At 48.4% G+C, this 27,397-nt stretch overlaps 1 protein-coding gene across 1 annotated transcript; it reads left to right on the top strand.

Moving 5' to 3' along the window:
• The first annotated feature begins 329 nt into the window (after nt 1–329).
• PLEKHO2 (pleckstrin homology domain containing O2) lies at nt 330–25,578 on the top strand. Its single transcript, XM_054272594.1, has 6 exons — nt 330–407; nt 4,760–4,912; nt 11,117–11,233; nt 18,093–18,197; nt 20,020–20,118; nt 22,374–25,578. The coding sequence occupies exons 1-6, from the start codon at nt 399–401 to the stop codon at nt 23,604–23,606; spliced, it is 1,716 nt and encodes a 571-aa protein (XP_054128569.1). The 5' UTR covers nt 330–398; the 3' UTR covers nt 23,607–25,578.
• Nucleotides 25,579–27,397: the final 1,819 nt, after the last annotated feature.

Genomic DNA, 27,397 nt, shown 5'->3' with positions numbered 1-27,397 from the left:
TTCAGGGTCCACGTCCCACCCCGCAGGCGCCGTCTGACCGCACGGACCCCGCTCATCCCCCTCTCCCGGGCTCGGTCCCAGCCCGTCCCGGGGCTCCCACCCCCGTCGGCGGCGGGGGGGCCGGGGCCGGGGCCGGGCCAGGCGGGGGGGCCGGGCCAGGCGGCGGCGGGGCCGGGGCCGGCGGCGGGGGCATCCCCGCCTCCTCGCTGGCAGCGCCGGAGCCGCCGGAAACCCGGCGGTGCTGCTGCTGCCGCGGCTCCGGCTCCCCGAGAAGTTGTTGCCGAGGGAGAGCGGCGGGGCCCGGGCCGGCAGCCCCGGCCCGCCCGGCATGCCCGTCCGCCCGGAGCCCAGCGGGGCAGCGGGGCGGCGGCCGAGCCCCTGAGCGGGCGGGAGGAGCCATGGAGCCAGTGAGTCCGGCCGGAGCGGGACGGGCAGCGGGGGGACCCGGGACAGGGACGGGGGACCCCGGGCCGGGCGGGAGAAGCGGCTGCCGGGGCACGGGGATCGCCCGGGCACTTCGGGGCGTGTTCGGGTGTTCGCCGCGCTGGGACATCCCGGCCCCGCTGCGCCCGGGGCACGGCGAGGGAGACCGCGGGGCGGGGGCTCCCCGTGCCCGGCAGCCCCGGAGCGGCTCGGGCAGAGCCTCGGCAGCGCATCCCGCAGCCCCCGGGATGGTGGGGCCGGCCGGGAGGGGCTGCCGGGCTGGCTCCACGCGTGCTCGGCCACCCCGAGTGACTCGCTGGGGTGTTGTCCTGCCCCGCTGGAGCCGGGCCTGGGTCGAATCGCCAGCTTGGCCATGGCTACGCACCTCCAGACTTCCCTACTTCTGTTCCGCTCCTCCTTTCTGTTTGGGACGGGTTTAACTCGGAGAAGGGCAGTGGTGCTTCTTCTGCACAGGGTTTTCATGTCCATGGGATCAGACACCCCAATAATCCATCCCTCTGAGAATTAAGATGCCACAAATATTTTGGCAAGTTAAACAGGTCGCTTTCTCCCCTCGTCTGGCCACGCAATTATTCCTGCTTCCTTTCCTTGGATGAGGTTTTGCTGCTCATGCACAAAGAAAGATCCCGGTAGCACGGACTTCAGGCTCTGTCTGGTACATGCGATCCCTGTCGCTGTGGCTTGTCTCTCCCCCCTCACACCCCCTTATTTCAGCTCCCAACATTCTGTGGCAAGAATGAAAGCTCTTTTAAAACAGCAGGGAGACGGCAAAGCAGCCCGAGTTGGTAGTGACTGAGAGTTGTTATTATCCGCTGGCATCCATGAAATTAATCCACAGCAGAGAAACTGCTTCCAGCTGGTGGCTGCCGGCCAAAGGGGCTTCACACTTACCCCAGCATTGGCTGGCCCTCTCACGGGCTTCTCTTCTTTAGTGATTCATGAATCCTCCAAGGATTGCTTGTAGAGGGGGTGTCAGAGGCAGCTCCCCAAGTTCCACATGCATCTGAGCAGTTCGTTTCCAGTTCGTTTCTGTTATGCTCCAGCAGCCTGGGGAGAAGTGGAAGTGCTAACAGCAAGGTTTGGGAGATAACGTGGAAAGGGAGAAAAAGAGTGGACGTGTAGGGAACTCCCAGGTTGTCTCCTGGGAGTTGTTCATCAGCACTTTGGTAGAAAGGAGTGTATGATAGTGAGATGCTTGATTGAAATGAAGTTGATGTAACTGGCTGAGGCACTTCTGTGATCTGTGTAACTTTAAAAGCACCACTGTGATTCAACTCTTGGGGGTTTGTTTTGTTGGAAGACATGAAGACTATGTGGGTTTGTGGGCCCATAAAATACAGGGCAGGGGAGAAAAAACTGCCTAGTTGTTAAATAAAAAGTCATCTTGTCTGATTTGGGTTCTCTGCTGAGCTGCAAAATGTGAGGCTAAACCAAGCTGAAGGAGTGGAACTCGTGTTTCACCTCTAATGCAAAAATGGCTCCTTTGGGTTGGTTTTGGGAGCGATGCCTTTGGCCTGAGCCAGCGTTGGGATAACTTGGTTCTTCCTTCATTTACACTGGCTCACTTGGCTGATGTCAGGGGGCTCCTTCTCATGGAATTACCACAAGAATTAATCCAGCCCAAGAATATCCCAGGAAGGATATCTGAATATTTCTTGTAGAATGCTCATATATAGCTGAGTTAACAACAGGAGCTCATGTCTTTGTGTCATGCTCCCATTTTAATTGTGGAATTGCAGGCAGGGGACACAGGATGGACACAATTCCCTGCTGCCGGTGCCCTTCCCTGGCCAACCTCCCCTTGCCAATTTGGGGCAGGGCTGGCAAAAAAAAATTGCAAAAATGTCAGGCACCATCTCTGAGACTCTTCTTGCTTTTGCAGGAACAAAGTTTGCAGTTGAATCATCTGGGTTTTTAATGTCCTTAAGCTGCAGGTGAGGGATTACAGCACCTGCCCCCGTTGTGGGATGTGCTGGGTACGTGTGAGGGGGAAGCTGCTGACCCAGAGCCCAGCAGAGTGCTGGATCTCACCCCTCACATCTGCCTTGTAGCAGGGACTGGAGAAGGCAGCTCAGGCTCAGGTGACTCCTGTGCAGTGCAGGGGGCAGAGCTGTCTCCATCTCATTGCACCTTCCCTCTCCTGGGCTGCTCAGGTGGGGCTTGGAGTCAGGGATCCTCTGTGTGGATGCTCCCAGGTGCTGGCACAGCAGGAAATCCTGCCTGCCATGGAGGGTTCCCTGTGCATGGCTCCTTTCAGGCAGGGGTTCCAGCCAGGGCTCCTGAGTGATCTGAGGAGCTCCAAGGCAGCCGTGCAATGCCGGGGAGGGAGGTGCAGTGCCTGAAAGGCTGGAGAGCCAGACCCCAAACCAGCTCTGCCCTGCTGTGCCTTGTACAGAGGTGCCAACATGAGCCCCAGCTCTGCTGGGCAGGTTGTTTTTCAGAGGTAGATGATAGGTGCTGTGTTTTCACAGGGAGTACTTTTATTTTAAAACCAGTGTAGTTTTTGCTCTGCAGAGCAGAGCATGGATAGGCATATTTACCATGTGACTTCAGCCTTTCTGCCAGGTGGGGAAAAAAAGCCCAGCAAAAATTCACCTGCCAAGCAAAAAAAAGCCTTAAAAGATGAAAACATTTTAACAGTTGTTGGTCAGGATTCACTTGAATAAACTCTTCATACAGCAACATCCATGCACAAGTGCTACGAGGGAGGTTAAAGTCCATGCCCAATTATCTAAAAATGACATCAAAAGGGTTCTCGATCAGGAAACCAGCAGGTCTGTATTTGTGCAGGAATTGATGTTTGCTGAAGTCGCAGATCTCAACTGAATACAACTTCCTGGCAACCTAAAAAGTCAAGTTAAAAAAAAACCCACCCTATGTAGTTCCTCCATTTCCCGGAAAACTTTTTGATGCTCAGTCATCCTCTATTGTGGCCATTTCAGATACAGCTCAGTATAACTGAAATAGCTTCTTCAGAAGGCACCGAGGTTGTTGCAGGTTTCAGCCCAGTTTTCTTTTTGATGAAACACAGTTTATTTGAGTTTCTGGTTCCCAGTCTGCACCTGAGCCTACCAGGAAAGCCCAGCCCCTTCTAGATCTTAGTGGAGGTCAGAATAAATGTGGGTGCATGGGGTTTTTAAGCTGTTTTTCTTCTTTTTATGGGTGCAAGCTCCCTCTTTGGAATAAGAGCTTACCCTGGTGAAAGCTGCTGTCCAAGGGTGTGTTCAGTGGGAGTTTAGTGCATGAAAACAGATTTGTTAGCAAGGCTCTCCTCCAAATTTTTGAAGCTTGTCCATACACACTTGCTCTGTCCTGGCTGTGGGAGTGTCCAGCTCTGACTTTGTTCCATGCATTTGGGATTTTCTCATGTTATGAAACAAGATGTCTGAGCTCCAGCCAGTCCAGTTTGTGCAGTGAGGGCCATTTTGGGGTGTTTGGGGCTCTCTTGTCACACATCCTCTGTTTGTGTGCCAGCTCTCTGCAGCAGGATTGCTGCTATTACACATGGGGACATGGAGAAAACCGAGTCTGGGGGACAGTGGGGTCCCTGGGAGGGGGTTGGAGAATTTGGGCTTGGCCTCTCCTGACAAATCACAAGGTTGGTGAGGTGATTGTGTAAGGGGATTTGGCTCAGCAAGGGATTCCTCTTGCCTTGCTCCAGGGAAAGAGGCTTATTGAGGGGTCCATGGGGTGTGGGGAGCAGCAGGGCCCTCCAAGGGAGGGGTGCAGGGATCCAGCCTTTGCAAAGGCTCTTCCAGTGCACTGGAGAGGAGGAAAGCTTTCATCTTTTACCTGCTGGGAACGTTTTAACGTGGATATGGTGAAGCCCTGTCCCTCATGCTGTGGATTTGCCCACAGGAGTTGGTTGGGGATGGTGACTAAGCAGAGACATCTAGAAGAGGAGCTTGCAGAAGTGGCCTTGGACTAAAATATGAGTGTTGCTACTGATGCCAGCAGAATCCATCGTGCTGGGATTCATCAGAAAGCTGGAGGAGCAAAGAGGAGAGGAATCTGCTCTTTTTCAAGGTGCACTTGGTGCACAAGTGAGCAAGGAGTACCTCCCCAGAGAGGGAAGCAGAGCCCCTGGGGGAGCAGAGGAGCAAGGTGGACTTGTTGCCATCCCTACAGTGTCTCCAGGGGTGGCTGGGGTCTGTGCCCACTTACCAGTCTTGTGAGAGCGGGTTGAGTTTTCCTCTGGAAGATGCCAGTCCCCCGTTGTGATGTGGTGGGGAGGGACCACAATTGCTGGGTGCCAAAATCTTCTCTGGGCTGCCTTTCTGATGATGGAAACTCCTTATGCCTTCTGTCCTTGCAGGATACAAAGGAGGAGGTGTCAGAGAAACCCAAGGGTGCTCCAACTGCAGAGAAATATGGCTGGATTAAAAAAAGCAGCGGGGGGCTCCTGGGACTGTGGAAGGATCGTTACATCCAGCTGAGGAAAACACAGCTCATGGTCTACGAGGATGAGGTATGGTCACAGCTAATGGCCTTGAATGAGGGGCAGGAGCAGGCCCCCAGGGACACATGCATGTCCCTGTGTTTTCTACTCTTCCCTCCAGCCCATTCCTTCCAAAAGGGCTTCTCCAGATATCTCCAGGAAGGGTAAACTCTGTAAAAGAGACGGCAGCTGCGTTTTAAATATATTATATATTATAAATATTTTAGCCACTGAATATTTTGACAGAGCCTTTGCCAAAATACAACATGGGGGGCAGGACATCCTGTGAGAAGGTGAACGGAGTGAAGCTTTGGGCGGAAGCAGGATATGTGCAATGAGGTTTTGGCTTTTGAAGGATAAAAGTGATTATAGCAGGCTGACTTCCCACCTGCCACTTGAGGGGATGGCAGGCAAGCCTGCAGCTGTTTGGCGCCCCTCAAGCAGCTCAGATTGTTGCCAGCCAGACTCTTCAGGGTTTCTTTTAGGCACTGAAGGATGCAGAGTGAGATTGTGAGTGCTTGCTGTCCTCCTTAAGCGCGGACAGTCTGGATTTGGCTCATCTTTTCCCTTTACTTGAGCCAGTTCTGAGCAAAGGACCCCTGGGAGCCTTGTCCTGGACTTCCCTAGATAAACTGCAGGCCTTGCGTTCATGGCCACACTTCGAGCTGTTTCCAGACAAATGAGGAGTAAGAGCCAAGCCAGATCTGTCCTGCATTTTCAGGCAAGAAGAATGAAAAGTGCAGGGCTGCTCCTGCCAGGATGCAAAGGTGGCTTTGTCCTGAGTCAAGCCCTTTTTCCTGGGCAGGAAGCAGCTTCTGCAAGAGCAGGGTTTGCCCCGAAAGTTAGAAATTACAGTGCAGAGCACAAGCTACAACCAAGAGGGGTGTGAGATGAGGGGTGGGTAGGTCAAAGCCCTGTGGTGGCCTGTGTGTGCAGCTGGGTGGGGGACTGTGGTCTGCACAAGGACCACGTGCCTGTGAGGTGTCAGGCCCAAGAGGATCTGGGTCATGTGTGGGCATCAGGATGATATAAAAGCAAAATCATGTAAAGCTTCATGTGCAGTGTGTCAAGGGAAGAGGAATGGGGAAATGTTTCAGCAGCTGCATTGCTGTGGTGGTTTCAGGAACAAAGGACTGACAGTGAGTTCAGTTCTCTTTTTTAAAAACATACTCTTGCCTAATAAAGAAGATTTGTTATAAACAATTTAGGTTAAAGGGTACTACCTCTTCCTTTATGCTGAACACTCCTGCTCTTCCCAAATCCCAAAGCTTTCTGGTGTCATTTGTTCTTAGATGTGAAATGTCATCAAGAGTGCAAAAATAATGACAGGAGAAGTCAATGTCAGGTGATGAGCAGTTCAGAAGGCAGGAAAAGCAAGGGGGAGTTCTCTTACCTAGAGGGATGCAGCTTGGTCCTGCAAACTGTTGACTCTCTGTAGATCAGTTCCCAGTGCCATGGACACCTGTTGACTCCAGCTGAAGCTTCAGGAACTCGAAGATTCAAAATCTATAAACATGACGTAGGTTTTTTTTAAAAGGGCATGCCTTTAAAAACAAGATACATGGAGGCTCTCATTACCACAAGGGAAAAGGAGGCTTTTAAAGTAAGATTAATTTTCACAGACATTCAGAAGAAGGAAAAAAAAATCCCAATCATTTAAAGGGTTATTTTATTATCTCAAGAAGGAAAATGGCATTTGTAACAACCAGGCATAATGTTTTCTGGTAGCCTGCGGATTGTGGTAACATCCTGTAATAAATTGCATCTGTAAGCTACAGTAGCTGCAAGGTCCCATTATTGTAAATAAGGGATCATGTTAATATCTATAGGCTATTAAACTGGCTTACAGTGAAGTCAAATGTCTTAGGAGAGGAAATTGCTGCAAAATTATCTGGTAGCACAATAGGATAACATGTGATTGTGCAGACTTACTACAGGGAAACCAAAGGAAATGGCAATTTTCTGCACTCAGGAGGGGTCTTGTTGCAACAGAATTGAGGCAGTTCATGTTTATTACTGTATTTATCTTCCTTTAAAGTGATCAGGACAGTGTGGCTGTCTCTATCTTACAAATGGTGAACTAAGTTTTTGAGATGGGAAGGGTTGATGTCTAGGCAGAGCCTGTGGTGCAGTGTGCTGGTGGTTTGCATTTCTGGAGTTCAAGGTGCCATTTTTCCCACTGGACCATCTCCACATATCTGCTCTGTGTGACCCTGGAAAAGAACACAGCATTCCAGACCATCCTCAGACTGAAACACTTACAAATGGGGTTGTTCTGTGCCTGCTGAAAAGGAAAGGAGATAAAACTTCAGGCAACAGGAATAAAAGGCATCTCTTTGTATTTATCCTGAATTAGACTTGGATGGGTTAAACGGGGGGTCGGCTGCCGTGTGGGCAGGCAGGTTTGGAGGCTGAGCCTTTCAGCTGGTCTGAGCCCATCCGATTTCCAGGAACCGAGTGGTGCCTTGGACTCAGTGTGCTGTTCTCAGTCCCTCCCGTGCCCACCCCTTCACAAAGGGCTGCTAATGTTGCCTTTAGCCGTTGTTTCCTATGCAGGCTGCCTTGTTGGTGCAGTTGCATGAGCCTGGCTGCACGTGTAGCTGAGGTTTAGGTGCAAAACAAGAGCAGAGGGGACTGCCAACACCAGATAGATACAGACAAGAACATTGTACAGTGTTGCTGGAAAGTACAGCCTGAGCAGCACACAGATACCATATATCATCATCAGTAGCAATCTCCTGGAATGTGCTGGAGATTGATTCCCTGACCTGCCCTGGGAACGTGTTCCCCAAGTTGCATCTGCTAGTCAGGCTTTGGGTTTGGTTTAAAGCAAATGGCAAATGCCTATTGTGTTACCTGGAGCAGATGGGGTGAAAGTCATCCCACGGGGCTTCAGGTTTCTTTTAGAGGATGGGGAATGAAGGGAGATGGATTTCTTGTTCTCTGCTGTGCCTGCATCTACAGCAGCCTGCATCTGTACCCTTGCAATTAAGCAATATGTTTGTATATTCCATACCCAAATGTAAGGAAAGGAGGCACTGATGCAGGTACAGGGTGCTCGGATCCCAGGAAATGCTGTGCAGGTCTGCACAGAACCAAGTGGGTTATTTTCTAGTTGGGTTTCTTGTCTTCTTTTCTCTGCATATTCTTGCAAGAAAAAAAAACTTACAGATTTTTCTTTTTGTCTGAAGACCAGGCAACCCAATGTAGGGTGACTAGACAAATCAATATTATCACTTCATGGATTAGAAAGTCTTGAGTTTGGATTTTTTTACCTCCTAAACAGCAGCTGGTGCTTAGACCTGTTTTCTTGTTGTTTTAGGGTTTTTTTGTAAGTGTGTTATTTGACAGGGAAAAATCCTACTAAATTCCAGAGACCAGAGAATCCACTTGGCATTCAACAGTTGGACATTTAACATCTGCATTTTGCCCCTCGTAAAGTAATTGCAAGGTATACCCAAAACTGATTTGTTAAAACACTTTGAGAGCCTCAGATAGAGAAATAAATTATTATTTCAGACATTTTACACTGAATGGAAGGTCTCAGCCCCTGAGTCAATGAGGAGGTTTTTGCTGGGAATTACACCTTCATATAAATTAAAATTTCAGGGAGTCTTTTCCCCCCACCCTTTTATAAACTTTTCATTAAGGAAATTGTTTGCCAAGTGTGATTCTTCAGTTAAGCATATGCATTAATATGTCCAGGTGTTCAGTAACTTTCTTCTTAAGGGCCAAGCCAATAGACACAGATATGTTAGTCACAGGACGTGCTCATGAGGAGTTAATGGAATATTTTTTCTGCATTAAATCATGAATGTAAGGGGGCTCTGTACCAGGATTGAGCTTCTCCAGAGCATGTGTCAGGGCAGGACTCTGGAAGTGACCTTGTCCCTGCATGGTGCTGAGTGTCCTCCAGGTCCCAGGAGGCTGAAGGGACCTGGGGACCTGTGTCAGGGTCGGGTCTTTCGTTCTTTATCTTAGTGTTGCAGGACAGACATAAAGGATCTCTTTGTGACCCAGGTAGGCTCACAGAGTGGGGATGGCTGCTTGCCAAGGGTAAAACATAGACAAAAGCCCCATTCTGCTGCTCCCTGAACTCAGATGCTTTTCCTTTGCCTCATACATGGAGTTTTTATATTTCTCTGGCTGCTTTTTTCCATGGTTTTCCTGAAGAGGATAACTCACTTGAAAAGTTCAGGTCCCTGAGATGAAGGAACCACAGCTTGAACAGTCAAGGTGTCTCTGGGAGACAGCATGCTGCATGTCCCCATCCTCTCTGCCCTTGTTCCATGGCCAGGTCACAGTCCCCAAAGCCTCCCCAGGGAGAAGACAGGCAGCTGGAAGGCAAGAGGCAATCTCACAGCAAAACCACACCTTTCCACCCTGCCAAGTCCCCTTGTTCCCCAGCTTGGTGTTCCGCAGCCCTTAGGATGTGGCACACGGCTTGCGCAGGGAAGAGTTCCTGTCCAAGAGGCAGGACGGATGGCACGGACAGGGAGGGTGACAGGGGCTCTGCTGGGGACTGAGCTGCTCTTGAGAGCAGGGAGGGTGGGCAGGAGGTTTGGGGCTGGTGTCAGCTCAGAGCTCTGCTGAGCTCTCTGCATCCTGAGCCCAGGGAAGGAGCTGGGAGCTGCACCGGCCGTGCGCAGGGCTGTAACGTGGGCGGTCGTGCTCCGAAGGCCAGGATGAGATCACCCATCCCCGAGGCATGTATTCCTGACCTCACCCTCCTCTGTCATTTCTTGGCCGCAGAGGGGTTATTATTTCCATCCCTGTCCTTTTGCAGTGACATTGCGATACCAGGATTGCAGCAGGAGCCTTCAAAGGGCCCGGTAGCGTCAGCAGGATTTTATCCGGCTGGGTTTTAGGTTTGGGCGGGATTCATCTCCTCCTCCTAGTGTGCCTTTTCCCAGTTCACATTCATCTACTCAGTGTTAAATGAAATAAACAGTAATGTCATTACAATAATAAACCTAAATTAGATCCAGACGTCCCTCGGTGGCTCAGGGCTTGCTCTGTGTACTGGCATCAGTTCTGCCGGGCCCCCATCCCCAGACAGGAGGGTTAAAAAAACTGAAACGCAGGCTGAGTTCTGCACAGCGACTTAAATGTCAAGTGGTAAAGGGAGGAAATTCCCCGCAGCCCACTTCCCTCTGAACTCTCCATTCCCTGCCTCCAGCCACGCAGCAGCTTCCTGGCTAGAACATGTTTCCTCATCCCACACCCCCTTCTCCACTACAGGAATTGCTAAATACAAACTCATACAGGCACAAGGAGCTGCCCTGGGAGCAGAGCCTGAGCTGGGGGTGGTTATGGCCAGTGATTTTAATTCAGGAGGGTACTGGAGAGGTTCATGAGCCATGCTGACTGTAGCACTTCACTGGCAAGAACTGCTCTGAGATTCTCACTGCTCATTTGTGCTTAGTAAAAGGGAGCTTTGGTCTCTGCTGGGCTACTGAGACATGAAGAATATTATCTGCCCAGTGTTACGCTGCAATTCCTATTAGGGATGGTGCTCTGCAGCTGAACTGAGCCACGCACCACGTGTGGAATTTTAGTTATGTTGCCGGCAGAAATGAGCCAAGATCGCGGCCGGCAGTCATCAGTGGAGATACTCCAGAGATAAATATTCCCCACTGAGATGCTGGCCCAGACAGTTTTGCCGGCTGTACAGGGCTGTATTTCCAATCCTAAGCGTTTTGACAGCTCAGAGTGTGGCTGCAAGAGGACTGTGTCCATCACACACGGCTCCTGCTGACCTTTGTGATGTGAGGACCAGTTTGCCCCAGCTCAGTGTGGCAACAGGGCTCTCTTGTCATCCCTGCTCTGGCTCAGGCTTCCTGAGGGGGCTGCTTGGACCATCGTGATGCTTATGTCATCTTCCCTATGAAGAAGCAGAATCACATCTCCTCCATTCTTTGTGGGATGGAGGTAGTGTCACTTCTGGCTGCAGATGCCTGGATGAGGCGAACAGCAATGACAGAAGCTGGTGTTACTGTCCCCAACCTGTTATTTGCTCAGCCACTGTGGACCACTAGGCCTGTAGCTTAAAGACCAGGGTATTTTCTTAATGAGATGCCAGCCTGATTTATGGGGCTTTCTGGCTGCATGCAGGTTATTTTTAAGGCAGAAGAGCTTTTCGACAGTTGCAAAGGGAAGAAATGCAGAATTTGATGGTCTATGATTGATTTCAATGCCTCCTTTTCATAGTAATGTTTCATTCCCTCTCTGCAGGATGAACAGAAGTGCATAGAAACGGTGGAACTGGAGAGTTATGACAAGTGCCAGGAGCTGCGTGCACTACTAAAAAGGAAAAATCGTTTCATTTTAATCCGCTCCCCGGGTAAGAAGGTAGGATTGCCTTTCTCATCACCCTCGAGTTTGCTAACTCCCAAGTGAGTTCCAGCCAGCTGTGCCCAGAGCAGATGAAAAGCTCTGAGACTGAGCTCCTTGGCAGCTGGGAGAGTGACATGTAGCTGTGAAGGGTGTACAGTGTGTAAGAAGGAAAGCCACTGTCATGTAGATTTCTTTCTTGTTGTGGGGAAAGCGTCTTCCTGCAGCTCGACCTTTTCCTCTTGATTTTTTTTTCCCTGCCTTAGCATTTTCTTTCTTCCAGTACTGCCTAAGTTGTACTACTTACATCATTCCCTATTGTTCCTCCATGTCCTCAGAGCACCTGTGGATGCTGCAGCTTTGCCCGAGTCCAGCGGAATCAATAATTCCAATCCATGTACTGAGACAGTTCCTGGAGTTAGAACCATTGATCTGAGAAACTCCAGTGCAAATTTACTTGCAGCCAAACAGTTCCTAGGAGAAAAGATTTATTTTGCAGAATTCATGAAACCCTACATCTGTAGCATCCTGCACAGCATCTGGTTAGATCCAGAAGCTAAAAACCAGGCTGGCATTGCAAAGTGACTATACATCCATCTGAGCACTGGGTGGATGCAAGGACATCCTGCTTTACTTCCTATCTGTAGTCATCATCACTACACATCTTTTGATGTTCTCCTTAGCTCCTACTTGCATGCCATCCATTTCAGCATCTTTATGGGCTAGAACTCTTCATTGTTGCTTTGGGGTACCACACTTTGCCTTGTAATTTCAATGTGATTTTTTTGGCCTTAGAGTTCTTAGTAAATCTCCCCATGCAAATCTGAGAAGTTGTGAGGGGCAAAACACATTCATTTCTATAAGAACATGAACAGACACAAATACCAAGTTGCTGCATTCCCCCATCTCCATTTTGTTTAAATAAATGGAGATTGTTTAGTCCTTGTTGTCACTGCTGCTTATTCTTTCACTCCAGTCACTTAGTGTTTACACATATAATAAGACCCCAGCTGAGTTCAGAGCACCATTGTGCTAAACTTGATTCAAAACAACAAAACAAGGACTTTCCTGCCCCAGAACCCTGGGCTAGTGAGCTCCAGCAGAGTGCTGGAGCCCAGAACACATTAGGAAGGAATTCTTCCCTGCAAGGGTGAGGAGGCCCTGGCACAGGCTGCTCAGAGCAGCTGTGGCTGCTCCATCCCTGGAAGTGTCCAAGACCAGGTTAGACAGGGCTTAGAGCACCCTGGAATAGTGGAAGGTGTCCCTGCCCATGGCAGGAGGGCTGGAACTAGATGTTTTTTCTCTTCCAAGCCAAAAGATTCTAGGATTCTGTGATTCTAAGTGTCCACCTATTCCCAGGGAGACCAATAATACCCTGTGTGCTCAGAGATGGGCAGCACGGTAGGAACAGTATTATCTGCCAGTGTGTTACTGAGAGAGACTTGTGTAATAGCTGCATTTGTCTCTGCACTGCTCCATGAATCAATACAGCGTGTGAGACCTGTTCCCAAACCTTTCATTTCTTGCTATGAGAAAAATATGCCCAAACTGTGCCCAAAAGGGTAACTTCATCCTTTTGGCATGCTGGCAAGTTTACAGCTACCCTGTTTTTCATGCCACTGATTCAATGGAGACCTAGATAGAGGCTACTTTTTATAAGGCTCTTTTGGTGAAAGGAAGGGCTTTTATAAATGAAAAGTCCCCTGTTTGTGGCTCCCCTCCCGCCCTTCTTTTGGCTGGGAATCTGGTGAGGGTGTTGACACACAACATACTTTGGCAGATGTTAGCACAGGCTTCAATTAGGAGGCCACCGTACACAACTGTCCTTCTTCTGTTTTGAAATACACAGCTGTGGCGATGTATATCAGTTAAACATTTTCCATTTGGGAGGCTTGCTGCCATCCACACTTTAAAATCACCCTGAGAGCCAGCTTGCCAAACCCTGCCACATCTTGCTAAGGTTTTTTTCTTTTCACCCTCTCTCTGGAGCATAATGGTGAGGAATGAGTTTGAGGGACTTAGCACCAAGCTAGGAAAGGCCATTTCTGTTTCAGTGCACAAATCTTGAATACAGGGAGCCCAGTTTAGTTGCAGGGGAATCCCAGTTTTAATCTTGGTTGGGATATTTTTGAGCAGAGATGAATCAGTCAGTTAAAACTACTCTACAGCTGAAGTTGCACCTGAATAAATAAGTTGTCTGCTAAACACTGGTCGTTGATGAATGTACCCCAGATTCTGCTTGGCCTGTTGACAAGGATGACATTTTTGTTGAGCTGTGACTATATGAGCATGTCACTCGCCTGCACTGGTATGGAACTGAAAGAAAGCACTGCCCCCTGAGCTTCAGTTCTTCAGTGAAGGAAGCTGGCAGTGTGCAAAAGGCCTGTTCTGCTTAGAAATCTCAAATGCTTCATTCCATCCACAGCAATTAAGTGAAAACTTTTGGATGCAGAGCGCTGGGCTTCTAAGAAAGGGCAGTAGCCTTGGCCTGGAGACTTTAAAATGTACTGCTCACAATGCAGAAAAGCAGTGTAAATGATGCTTGGTGTAAACTCTGAAAATTACCAAGATTGGCACAAGTCTGGTGTTCAGTGGATCTGAAAAGCTTCAGCTGCAGGGAAGTATTAATATTGGGAAGAGGGTGGTAGTAAGGAAAGAGTCCACCAACAAGTCCTGCAGCTTCTCAGGCATCCTTGCACCTGTGGTCAGGGATGGAAACTTCCATTGCTTACTTTTCCCTCCATCAATTTTTGAGGTACCTGGAACTGCCTTCACCAGGGGCCCAGCCTGGAAGCTGCAGTAGAATGCAGTGAGGTTTGGGGGAGTCTGCTCCTGGGGTCTGCCAGTCTGGCAGAGATGCTGCATTATTCCCAGGGGTGATGTAGCTCTTGGTTCAGCTACAGAAAAGCACCAGAATCCTCTGACAGTCATCTCATAGAAACATGGAATGGTTTGGGTTGAAAGGGACCTTAAAGATCACCTAGTTCCAACCTCCCTGTCATAGGCAGGGAGTCCCTTGTCTTCTCCTTTCCCCTTCTTGATATATAACCTGACAAAGTCATGTAGAAGAAGGCAAGAAATGACCTCCCATCTGGCAGATAGACTCTGCTGCACTCATGGTAGTTGAGATGTTACTGACCCAGCTCTGCTGCAGCTTGTGCTGGAGGTGACCACCCTGTACCAAAAGTCATCAGAAAGGAACACATCCCCCCAGCAGTGCACAGGCAATTCACAGTCCAGTTTAGCCCAGCCCCACCAGGCTTTGCACTGAAACAGATAAGGACCAAGCACAGGTTTGTGTCACCTATCTCTGCAGCAGATCTGCAGAACTGCTCAGCAAAGAAGTGTTGGTGACAGTCTTAAACTGCAGCTACAAGCTCTCCAGAGCTTGTCTGTTAAATCACTTAGCACAGGTACAACAGACTGACCCCAGGAACACTTCTCTTTCCTGGAAAGCAGGCTTGGCATTGCCATCAGGCTGTCAGTGCTGGAGAAGACTGATGTCTCAGGGAGGACAGGGAGCAGGGAGGGAGCTGGTGCCCGCTGCTGTCACGGACAGTGATCCCTGTGGGAGCTCTCCTGCCTGAGGTCTCGGCAGTGATTCAGCAGGAGCTGTGCTGTGCTCTGAGGAACTGTCAGTAAATTGTGTAGCCTGCATTCATGGCTTACAATGGTCACTAGGTTTGGCCATGACAGCTTTTCCTGGCACATCAGCCTGTTGTTTATGGCATGACTCAGTCTCAGCTGGCTTAGCAAGAAGGAGTGCAAATGTGTTACCCTGCCTGCTGCCCTCTCATATTGGCGTCACTGACTCTGCCTTAAATTCCTGCTGGAGAGCAGACCCTGCTTAATGTTTTGTAGGAAATACCCATCTTTAGATGCATCTGCTGGTATCTGTAAGTATTCAAATGAGTAAAGATACAGACAAGAGAAATTTGTTCCTTGTTTGCTGAGAGCCTGGGAGTCTCAGAGTACTGTGCAGAGTCCCAGTGATAGGCAGGACAGACCAGCTTCTTCCTGCCTCTCCTCTGCAGCTTCCTGCTTTACAGAGAGCTCCCATCCTGGTTTGGGTGAGCTTCCTTCCCCCAGTGCCTTGGCCGAGGACAGGAGCCACAGATGGATGCAGGCAGAGCAGGGACTGCCAGGCAGCAAAAGGCTGTGGCTGGCAGCAGCCTGAGCACGAGCCTCGGAGCCCCAGCAGCCTGACTCTGCCTTGGTGTCTGTGGATGTGTTATAAAAAGGAGAGAAAAAAAATCCAATATACCTGGGTACTGGGAGGAATCTGCCCCTTTGTGTCACAGCCCCAGGGAGCTGTGCAAGCAGGGCTGGCACTGCCCCCACTGCCCTGTGGGTCCCACCATGCTGCTCATCCTCCCTCACCCAGCCCCTTCTGCTGCCACCATGAGTCCCTTTCTCTCTCCATCCACTGGATCTGCATTTGATGGCAAAGGGTTGCATGCCAGAGGGACATCTCAGCTTCTCATTAACGAGGAACCACCCCCCTGAGGTTCTCTCTGCTCTGCCACAGAGTTGCTGACACCAGTGCTTAGTCATAGACTGGGAAGTTTTATTTGGAATGAGGCACAGAAAGCGGCATTGGAAGAGGAAGCTTGAAGTGAGGCAGGAATCCTTCCCCTGAACAACGTGTACGGAGATTTCTAAACCCTGGTGCAGGCTGCCAGGTCTTTGCCAGGCAGTGCAGCAGCTCAGCTGCTCACAAGTAGAGCTTTCTCATAAGCTTTTATAATCACAAAGCTTTGGGGCAAAATCGTTTTCAAACAAAAAAAGTTTTTAAGCACACACAAAACCAGGCCAGCTCGGACTAAAACAAAATCTGGCCGTGGCTCTGTTTTGGAGCTTTGCCTTCCCTTACAGTCCCTGGTTAGAGTGGCTCTTCTGCATCCCAGACAAAGGGCTCTTTTTCCAGAGGGCTGTGGGTCAGGCCCTAACCTCCCCTCTGAGCCCTCAGAAAGGCATGTGGTCCCCTCACCTTACGTGCAAACTGATCAAATAAAGAATCTTTCCCCAAATTATTCCTTATAATAATAAGGAATTATTATTATAAGGAATAATAATAATAACTCCCTGCTTGCCGTGATGGTTGTGAGTGTCTGGCACTTGGAAGCTGTGATGTAAATCCATGGCACTGACACGAGAAATAACTACAGAAAGGAAGAACAGTTGGTTTCTAACAGCAAGAGTGGGTGTAAGGAGATCAGGCTTTAGTTCTGCAGAATTTCTGATGGTCCCTTCAGAAGTTGCTGAGACCCAGAACAGTTGCTGCTTTGTTGTGCCATGAACAGGGAGCTGCTAAGAGCACTCGTCTGTCAGTCACCATTAGCTTTGTCCCCCTCATTTAATATAGTCCCTGTTTTATATAGACACTGCTGTGATTTTGGAATGTGGGGCCTCATTTACAAAAAGGCTGAGGCTACTACTGTTCTTAAAGGCAATGGGAAAGTGCAGAGTATCTATAAGGATGTTAAATACCCCAAAAAGCTGTTCCAGGCAAAACCCCCATGAGGCTGTGTTTTGAGCAAGCCTCTCTGTAGTTCATTTCTCCACCTGGAAGAGGTGGATAATTTCAGTTGCCCTGAAAAGGAATTTGTGAAGCCCCCTAGATACTGTAGTGATAAGCAGGAAAGAAAAAAGACTGTCAGGGGAATCAGTAATTCTGTTTTCAGGGCAGGGCTGGAGCACAGTGGAATCAATAAGACATATTGACCCAGGAGGATAAAACACATGATGGAATAACTGAGTAAGAAGTGCCACCCTGTTGTTAGGGATGGTGCTAGGAGGAGCACACACAGCAGGCTGACATCCCTGCAGCCCGGAAACAATGGGAGTGTCTGACTTTTCAGTGCTTCATTTGCAATGTTGCTGGTGTCCTTTAGCACAGGAGTATTCCTGTGTGCCTGTGCTCAGTGTGGATGAGGGCACCACATGGAGCTGTTTGGATCCCAGCTGGTCTGCCATGGAGCCACCTGTAGGGTGAAGATGATATTTCTCTCACCTGGAATACTACATAATACTGGTGAGGTGCTCAGAGGAAACAGCAGTGAATTAAATAACACCCTGCCTACTGTCACTGCTGTGGGCAAGAAGAGACTGGAAACACTGAGCAAAGCCATGGGGCTGTCCTGGAGGAAGGGAAGAGCTGGCTGGCTGGAGGACAGGCCATAGAATCACCCATCCTCCCTCCTTATTTGTGACCCAGTTCCCTCTTAGATGACCAGCTCTTCCCTTCTTCTTGGGGCAGCTCTTCAGACCCCAGAGATACCTGTCTGCAGCGTTCACTGCTGGATTTCCTTTGCGAACAGAAATAAGATATGGTGAATTTCTGCACTTACATTGCTCTTATGCCTCATTGTGTCTGTGCCCAGCTGGGTCAGGGTTAGAGCAGCCCATGGCAGTGCCCCACATTCCAGTATCAGTTCTGTTCTGCAGAGCCACAGGAACGGGGAAGCAGGCAGGGCCCACTGCGTGCAGCCTTCCCATTCCTGGTATTCTGGAGGAAGTGGGAGATAACATGTTTTACTTCATCTGAACCAGCCAGTATGACTTGGACTTTCAGTCTGACTCTGTGCAGTGTGACCATTTGCTGTACAACTCACTGATGCTCCAAGAGCTATTCCAAGTTTTGCAGAAAGGAGAAACTTACGTTTTTACTACTTCAGTAGTTACCAAAATAAAACTACAACAAAAAGCTGTCCAGCATAACAAAATGCTGTTTATGGGAGCTATGCCAAAGCACAAAGGAATCTTTCATTTAAACACAGGTTAGAAGTGCATGTTATATAGAAACTGAAGTGATTCAGAGGTATCTCTGGTCCTGACAAGGAATGCTCAGGCAGGAATTCTCTCTCTGCTCTTGCAGGTTCATGATATCAAATTTCAAGCTCCAACTTTGGAAGAAAAGGAATCGTGGATAAAAGCTCTTAATGAAGGGATCAATAGAGGCAAAAACAAAGTATTTGATGAGGTAAGATAAACAATTTTCAAACTCCTATGTTTCTGTGTCTGTTCTCATCCATGGCTCCTTTAGCTAAAAGCAGAACTTGCCTGAACTCTTGTTCTCCTCATCTTTCCTGCATGCCAGCCATAGTCCAGGGAAAGAGAAAGTGGTGTGCAAGGTAGGGCAGGTTCCTTCCCTTCAGAGCTTGGGATCAGGATTTCTGTGAGTCTCCCTCTCCCAATGGAAGCAGCTGGTGCAGAGAAGCAGCTGCAGCACTGAGTTGTGTAGAGCTGGGATGCAGCCTGGAGGGACTCATCTTCCCCACACTGCCATGGTCCTCAGCACCAAGCAGCCTGGAAATGGAGGCACTTGGTTAGGATGCAGCCCAGTCTTCAGGACTGGAAAGGTCTGAAGTGACTCAGTCCACCAGCTATTCCGCCTGCAGTCTGGAGAGAAGTCTGGTGGAAAGTTACTCCATGGTCCTGGCCAAACCTGCCTGCCTCTCAGCTGGCCCCAGCACACCTGCACTTTCAAATTCTCCTCCCATCCTGTATGGAGGGGAGGATAATTGCACAGCCTAGAGCCCGTTTAACCTTGTCCTGCTCCCTCTTAGTTTGTAAATCAGCCCTGAGCTAAACCAAGGGAGCAGCATCTCTTCTGCAGTTCTTTCCGTAACTGAAAGGAAATTAACAAAACCACCACCATGGGAATGACACAAGAGAAAACGAGCAGGGTAAGGAGGGACAAGGAAATCAGCAAAACTGTTTAGCAAAGGAAACCAAAGCAATGAGTAAAAGTTCTGAGAAAAGGGCTAACTCATGTAGATACAGTGCTAGAGGTGTAAACTCTGAGAAGTTGGGCTTTGCTTTTATTCAGTACAGCGGGCAGTGAACTCTGCACACCCTTCAGCAGCACAGCAAGGTGGGATCTCAGATCACCTCCCTGCCCTGTGAAATGGGGTTATCCTCCTTACAGAGGGATCCAGCCTCTAATTCTCAGTCATTCCAGTAAGGATCAAACCTCAGATTTAAAGTGTTTCCACACAGGCCAGGCACAGGGTAATGGGTCAAGCCTTCAGCTCACTTGGATTATCCAGAAGGAGCTGTAAAACCACTCTGCCATAATTTCTCTTTAAATCCCTATTTCACCCTCGCCAGCTTTCCTATTGTACAAACTTGTGGTACCAAGGACACACAGATGTTTCAGTGTCCCTGGTCATGGGGAGCAGACTCCAGCCCTTGGCCATCACAGTGTGGGTGGATGGTCATTGAGCCAGCACAGAGAAATACCTGTCAGGGCACTTGGACTTTCCTCCTTAGGAGTATGAGGCAGTGCATTTCTCATCTGATTCCAGGAAATAAATTTGTTAATTCAGCTGGATCTGCAATTAATCCAGGTCACTGCTCACACCTTCTCCTCAGCATCCTGCAGTCATTAGAGCTGTGGAAGGGAAGGGCTGAAACAAAGCGCTGCTGATACAGTTCACAGTCAGGTCACGGTTATTAATGAGCTTTCACCTCTAAGATGGAAACAGCAGTTTTGGTGCTGTGTTCTGCCATGTGCAGGAGCTGGTCCAAGCACAGGGTGCAGTGAGGACAAAGCTCCTTGTGTCCTTTTTTCCCTGCCTCTTAGGTGGAGATAAGTTTAGCCATTACAAACCTCTGAGACCTTAAACATCCATCACATACGTGCAGGGCTTTGCAGGCAGGCTGTAACTGAGCTCTGAGGTGAAGACTAGAGGTGAAATGCTTCAACATTTCATGTGTGACAGTGACAACTTTATGGACGTGTCCTGAGAAATTAATGACCCTCTTCCTTTTTTGTTTTCCTCCTCTTCCCCCTGCTAAAGGTGAAAGTGGACGAGAGCCTTTCCTTGGACCACGTGACTCGGGACAGGGTGAAGGTGTCCCACGGACGTCGGCCCCCCACGAGAAGTCACCTAAAGGAGGTGAGTGCACCCTGATGGAGTGAGCCATCCCAGCAGCTGGGATCACCCAGAGCTGCTCCTTCCACACAGATACCAAACCCCAGGGGAACCCCAGAGAAGGCTGACAGGGAAACAACTTCCTGCAGGAAAGACTGTGCCAGCACCTCTCTAATGAAGCTCCAGGTTCCCATAGATCTCTATCTGCTGCAGCACGTTACCATATATTTAGCTTTTCATAACTCATAAGCTGCTTCACCATCTGGTCAGAGCCATTAGAGACTGAAGCTCCTATATTTATTTTCAAAGATGTGATAATTTTGTAGCCACAGTGGTCTAAAGGTAGAAGAACTGCATGGTCCACGGGGAGAAGCTGTATTTTTATTAAGCTAACTGGAGAAAGAAGACGAGCTTTCAAGCTTACAAGCCCTTCCCTAGGTCTGAAACAGAATACATTATTCTCCCAGGCAGTTTTATAGACTAACCTGTCTACTTTTAACTGATTTTCTGGGTCTGTCACTTAAAAAAAAAAAAAAGAAAAAAACCACAAACCTGCATTTCATTTCCAGGGGAGAGGTTCTTACTAATGTTTGATTCCTGTGATTTATGAAGAAGTTTCTACAGACAGATTCATTTTTTAGCAGAGCGTTAATCACAAGCAAGGAAGGTTTTTAAATCAAACCTTCTTTCTTCAGACTTCCAAGACCCTGACTTATGTGCCTGCACAACACTCAGATGACCCTTGTGCAGAAAATGAGATACCCTGAGACTTTTTACTTTGCATAGAAATGGAGGGAGAGTGTCTCTCCCAGAGAAATGCATGAGAATGAATCATAGATTCCCATCCTCCACAAAACCGCAGAAGAAAACATGACAAAAGTCACAGCAACAATGAACTGTGGATTCTCTTGCCTAATACGGGTTCAGTAAGGTGGGGAGCCCTTCCCTAGGCACTAAAAACATCTCTCTTCCCCGCTCAGATCACTATTTTCACAAGATACCCCTGAGGTTAATACCTCCAAGATGTCTCACCCTCAGCCAAAATCAGGGGAAACTGACTTACAAATTCAGCAGCAGGAATGAGGGGATAGAGCCTGCAGAAAGATGTGTATCATGGCTGCTGGCTGCAGATTCATGAAGGAAATGGCATGAACATGGATTTTCAGTGTTCAAAGCAGGCCAGGTGAGGATGGGTCAGGGCCAAGCTGCCAGGATGCAGCTTGCCTCTGTCTCTCTGCTGGGCTGGAAAGGCAGAGAGAGGCTTTAACTAAAGTCTCTGCACTGCAGGAGCCTGGCCCTGGCTGCAGCTATGCCTCTGTGTGGTTTTGGGTTCCCTCACACAGGAACTGTCACTGCGGTTCTCCCTGTGGGGCACTGAGCTTACACACTGCAGTGTCTTTGCTAAGTCCATCCTTTTTAGGAAAACCTCCCTACTAGTGAGATTTTCACAGAGCCTGTGGTCTGAAGGAGGCTTAACCAGCTGAGGCTTGGCCCTGGTCAGGCCAGGATGACACTGGGTTAGAGGAAACAAGCAGAAGGCAACAGGATTACAATCCCTGGCCAAGTGATCTAAAGATCAGCTTGGTTTATGACAAGCTCCAAAGCAGAAAGTGAGCCTTTGGGGGCACATTGTAAATGAAGGGGGTACAGGGATCCCACTACCACAGGACAAAGAATAAAAAGACAGAGCTTAGCACCCACAGGAAAACCAAGAAATTAGGTTATTGTGGTACAGGCTTTAAGACAGTCTTTTCAAAAGGAGTAGTAAAATAAGTTCTGCACTTTTCTTAGAATCAAGGGCTGGGTTAGAAGGGACCTTAAAAATCATCTGCAAGGGCAAAGAACCTTTCACTAGACTGGGTTAGTTAGAGCCCTTTCCAGCCTGGCCTTGAACACTCCAGGGATGGGGAGTCCACAGCCTCTCTGTGTAACCTGTGCCAGGGCCTCACCACCCTTGTAGTGAAGAATTTCTTCTGAATATCTAATCTAAATCTGTCCTCTTTCAGCCTAAGGCCATTCCCCCATGTCCTATCACTCTATGGCCCTGTGAAAAATCCCTCTCCAGCTCTCTTGGAAGCCCCCTTTAGGCACTGGAAGGGCCTTTAAGGTCTCCCTGAAGCCTTCTCTTCTCCTGGCTGAAAAGCCCCCACTCTCTCAGCTTGAAGCAGCAACCCTTTGCTTGCCATGCTGGTTGCAAGGGTTTTGCACTTTAACTTGAAGTTAAAGGATGAAACATAGAATCAGTGATAGAAATTGAAAACTTTCTCCCTTGTTTTCAGGCTGCCAAGTGTACATCAGATGGTATCCTGCGACTAGATCTGGATATAGTAGACAATGGACCACCAACCTTTGACTCTACTATCAATGAAAGTGACAATGAACCACCTCAAAAAGAAACTCCAAAGCCCCCTATGCCACCCACAAAACCCACTGGCATAAAAGAAAACCAGGAGGCAGAGAACGATGTTCCTGACCAGGAGCATAAAAAACCTCTGTCTCCTCCACTGCCTCCAGATAAGAAGCTTAAGGAAAACATCAAATCAAAGGACAGTGTAAATACCAAGGAGGAGGACTCTGGAATTCCAGAGGAGGACGTGGAAGAATCCCAAGAGCCAAGTGAGGAGAACGAGGAGAACCTCGTTGAGGTCAGCAACAGGGTTATATCAAAAGCTCCAATTCCACTTCCTAAGAGTGTGCCAGAGAAGCTGAAAGTAGCTTGGGACCAACCAACCATTGAACCTAAAAAGACAGAAGACTTGGAATCATCAGGAGATGATGGCAAAGACAACCCGGCTGAGATTGCTGCTACAGATGTTTCAAAGCCTCCTGTTCCTCCTAAGGTTTTGCCAGAGAAAATGCTTGCCACAGAGAGCTCCAGCCATGGTGACCTGGAAGCTGGGGAAGAGCAGGAGTCTGGCAGCTCCAAGCCCCCAGTGAATGGGATCACAGCCAGTGAGGTAGCAGAGTTCACATCCCCAACCGCTGAAACAGTAGAAGGAAATGGGAGGACCGCAGCTGAGAAGGAACAGCAAACTTCAGCAGAAGAGACAGAGACTTCCTTAGCTACAGAAACAGACCATGAGGGTGTAAAAGCAACTATTGAGAAGAAAGATTCTACAGAAAACACTTCAGTTCTCAAACTTCGCTGTTCTTCTCTGGGAGACTTGCTCTCTGATTCCAAAAACAAACAGAGAGCACTTCCAGGCCAAGGTTTCCCAAAGGATTCCCATCAATGCATAGCTAAAATGGAGGAGAAAGTTGCCAATGAAAGGGAAAAAGCAGAAAAGCTTCTGCAGAAGGTTTTACGTGAAGGTTTGGAACAGGCCCAGGATGGGAATGGACCCCCAGTGGTGGCAGAGACGTTGCTCAATGAGGCAGTGGAACAGCTTCGGCAAGCTTCACAAGTTTTGCAAGAAATTAAAGGTCTTGGAGAACTGAAAAAAGAAGGAACACAGAAACAGAAAGAAAAGCAAAAGGATCTAGTGACTCTTTATAGGAGAAGTGCTCCCTGACACACTTTGCAGAGACTTCTTTCCCAAAATCAAAGCTAAACATTTGCATTTATGATTTGTACCATTGCTAGGCCAGTGTTTAAAGATGGTGTTTTGCTGTGCACACACCATGTTTGTGGGACAGAATTGAGCTTTCAGTTATAGCATCTTTATTTCTTCATGTTGTACATACCAGTCTGGTTCTAATCCTCTTAGCACAGCAGAAGGTTACAGGACAGTGAACAGTTTCAAAAATGTGAATGCTCCTTAAGGATTCTGTCCAAAGTCCTTTCAATGGATCAGGCCTTAAAAATTACTGGTAATCAGACCAAGCCAGATTTTTTGAAAGGAGCAGAATGGCTATTCTAGCAAAAACCCCTGTCTCTCTGTATTTCTAGGCAAGCAAATACCAGATTACACTGGCACCTATCTGGTTTTCCCAGTTGAATCATTTAGGGATAAATGTAGTCAGTGTTTGTTCGCTTGCTGGCATGGTTTCCCAGACCACCTGGCCCAGTGACATCTAGGAATGTAAAGATAAACGGTTTAATCTTCTCCAAAGATACTCATAAAACCACATCCACAGTTAAAAAGTGACCTCACACCGAGGCAAACCAAACTGGCCAATTCCTGACTCCAAGTAGTGTCCCTGATGTGGAGCAGCTGTATGAAGGCACTTTGAGGCTGCCTCTGCAGTGCTTTAGGTGTGCTAAGCACTGTATGAGTGAACACAAGTCTCAAAGCATCATTGCCAGGCAAATATTGATTGTTCCTCTTTCATTAATAGGGAAATTGAGATTATACCTTGCCTGTGAAAGTGTCTTCTACCAAGACAACACATTTATTATTGAGGAACGTACCTATCTGAATTCCCTCAGCATTGTTAGGAGCAAATAGCCAGGCATTTGGAGAACTCGAGTCCAGGAGATCCCCAGGAGCTTCCTAGGAGAGCTGTCACAGAGCAGCTTTGGGGATGTGTGTTCCCTTAGTGTTGTCTTGGGATGTAACTGACAGGAGCATGCACATCAGGCAGTGGGTCTGGATGAGATATCCCTTCCCACTGAGCACATCTCTACCTGCTGTGTGTCCTAGCCAGCCTGAGCCATGGTTTGGCCCAGATCTCTCCAATTTACACACATGGAGGGAAAGGCATTTTGCACACAAAACTTTGGGGCTGGTCCCAATGGCTGAAGTATATGAAAATAAAAATGCATTGCTATGGAAGGATCTGAGGAAGGCATTGCAGAAGGCTCCAGCACGATTCGCACAGTCTCCCCTGTCCACCACAGTTCCTGTGGCCTTCAGTGATTACAGCAGTGACAAAATGGTGTCTTTGCACTGCTACTGTGTAGCCCCATACCCGAGCTGGGCCCTCTCCCCTGTTCTCTCTCCTTGCTCTGAGGAGAATTGTGTGACAGCCCAGAGGGCTTCTCCTTTGCTTGAGCCAGGCTCTGGAAACATGGAAAATGGCAATCTTCCCAGTCTGGTTTTAAGGAGCAACGTGCTACCTAAACTCTTTTCTCTCATTTTCCAGCACTTTGTTCTTAGCTCATCCATTTCTTTTTCTCCTCATTTCCCAGGTCCCACAAGTCTGCAGGGGGCTGCAAACACCAACCACAGCAGCAGTAAAATTTCCTTTGAGCCTCCTCTTAGGCTAGGCATAGGTACTTCAGGTTTGAGCACAGAAAGGTTGGCTTTGGGCTTCCAAATACCCTGGTTTCTACCACCTGGAGCCAGCAAGACAGATAATGACCATAACTGATGCTTCTGCCTCTTTTGATTAAACTAGCCTTGGTTTTGGTAGTGAGTCTCCCTCTCAAGACACAGATGTATGAGAGTTCACTTGTTATTCTGTCACATGGAAAGTTCTACATGGTCAGACACTCAGGGCTCAGGTGCCAAAAAGCTTTGCTTTGAGGCAAGAAGTTTCCAGTGTCCTAAGCCCACCCTGAGGCACACAGCCTGAAGCAAACTCTGGACCTGTGGCATTTACTGCCATAACTCTGGGTCATATTCACCTTTCCAGACACACTTAGGATAAGGGCTAAGAACACAGACAATATTCAGTGCCTATCTGCTATCTAAATGTATTTTTCTGCATGTGCACTTTTGTTTACCGAACACTGTGTGGTATGAATGTGAGCTGTCAGAACCTGGTGTGCACTGGAAGTGGAGGGACACCAGCTCCAGAGAGCAGGCAGGCTTTTGCAAGATGCAGTTCTGTAACAATACATAGATGGGGGAAAACCCAGTTCACACTAACAGGAGTATATACAAACCAGGGCAAACTCTGGGAACAGGTTCATATCCCAAAGCTGAAGCCAATCCTAAACTTCAGGACAGGCAAATCAAAGCCTGGCACTGAAATCCAGGAGAATGACAACAGCTTACGGGGTAGCTCAGTCCCCTAATTTATATATTTACAAATGCTTTTGCTCTCTCCAGTGTTTTCTTGTGGCAGTGTGTTCTGTGGATACTTGTCTGGTAAAGTGCTGGTGAAAATACCCAGACATCCCTCTCTGTTACAGCCAAACCTACAGGATGTGCTTATATTTACTGTATATTTTTATATTATACTCAATATTCTAATGAATAAATGTCTGACATTTTACTGAATAGCCATCAGTAGGAGTCCTAACAGATAAATACGCTTTACCTGTTAGGAAATGGGCAAATTAAATAATTTTTCAACCTACAGCTAATTACTGTGTATGCTGTACTAACAGATCTCACTAGATTTGTATAATGTCTTGTAAATAGGTATAACTTAAGTGGAATCTCTGTATCACCCAGTAACTTTACTGCTGCAAATACTATGGTAGAGACTCTTGGTTTTAACTATTTTTTCTAATAGATTTAGCAGTTTCATCCTAAAACATCCAGCCTTCTATGGCAACTCCCATCTTCAGTGTACATCCTGCCACCATGCACTTTTTTTTTTTAATCTTCCTTCAAACATGCATTTAAACTTGCATCTAATTCCTGGCTGCACTAAGGCCAGGGGGCTTTGTGCCTGAAAACCCTCTGGGCTTGGAGTGCTGAGTGTGAGTCTGTGTTTTGGGCTGTGCCACCAGTTTACATGTCTGTGACAGGAAGGAAGTGAGTTTGCAAGTGAGCAAGTGTGGATGACGATCTGAAAAGCAGCTGCTGCAGCCCGTGGAAAGGCAGCACTTTGTCTCCTGTTTGTAAAGAGCTTTGAGATTTGGCAATAAAACCTCCTTTTAGAAATCTGCTGTTTCAGAGTGACTTTGTCCTAAAGCAGAGCAAGGAAGTGCCACCAGAAGCAGCACATTAAGGCTTTGCTCTGAAGGAGGGAATGCTGCACAGGCTGTGCTCAGGCTGAGGTGAGCTTGGTGTTGTGCTAACCACAAGACAGGAGGAAGGAGAAACACTGAGGGCTGCAGCTGGCACAGAGCTGGAGCTGCTGCTGCACAAAGGGCAGCTCCTGGCTCATCCCTGCCTGCCAGCTTGGCTGCCCTGGCCAGAAAGCATGGCAGAGGCCAGGATTTCCTTCAGGAAAACAGTGGGAAGCTTCACCTCAGCAAGTGCAGTCTCCAGCAGAGCTGGCTGGGCTGCTCTTAGCGCCTTCATGTGGGCTCACTGGTGTCTACAGAATGTGGAGCCCACTCAGCACTCGTTCCTTGGTGGTGAGCAACACCAGAGCCTTGTTCCTCTGCCCAGATGCCAGGAAGCTGCAGCAAGAGAAGGGGGTGGTATCACAGTGTCTGCTTCCCTTCTGGAATAACAGGCCAAAAGTAGGTAAGAAGTAGGTTCAAAAGTTAGGAGGAAGCAGGGAAAAGAGTGCAAGGGTA

Source organism: Melozone crissalis, unplaced genomic scaffold (assembly GCF_028551555.1).
Source record: "Melozone crissalis strain CALT ecotype California unplaced genomic scaffold, PUWL_Pcris_2 ptg000014l_1, whole genome shotgun sequence".
Taxonomy (NCBI): Eukaryota; Metazoa; Chordata; class Aves; order Passeriformes; family Passerellidae; genus Melozone; species Melozone crissalis.
The sequence above is the reverse complement of the archived record's forward strand: the minus strand, read 5'-3'. Positions and strand labels throughout refer to the sequence as shown.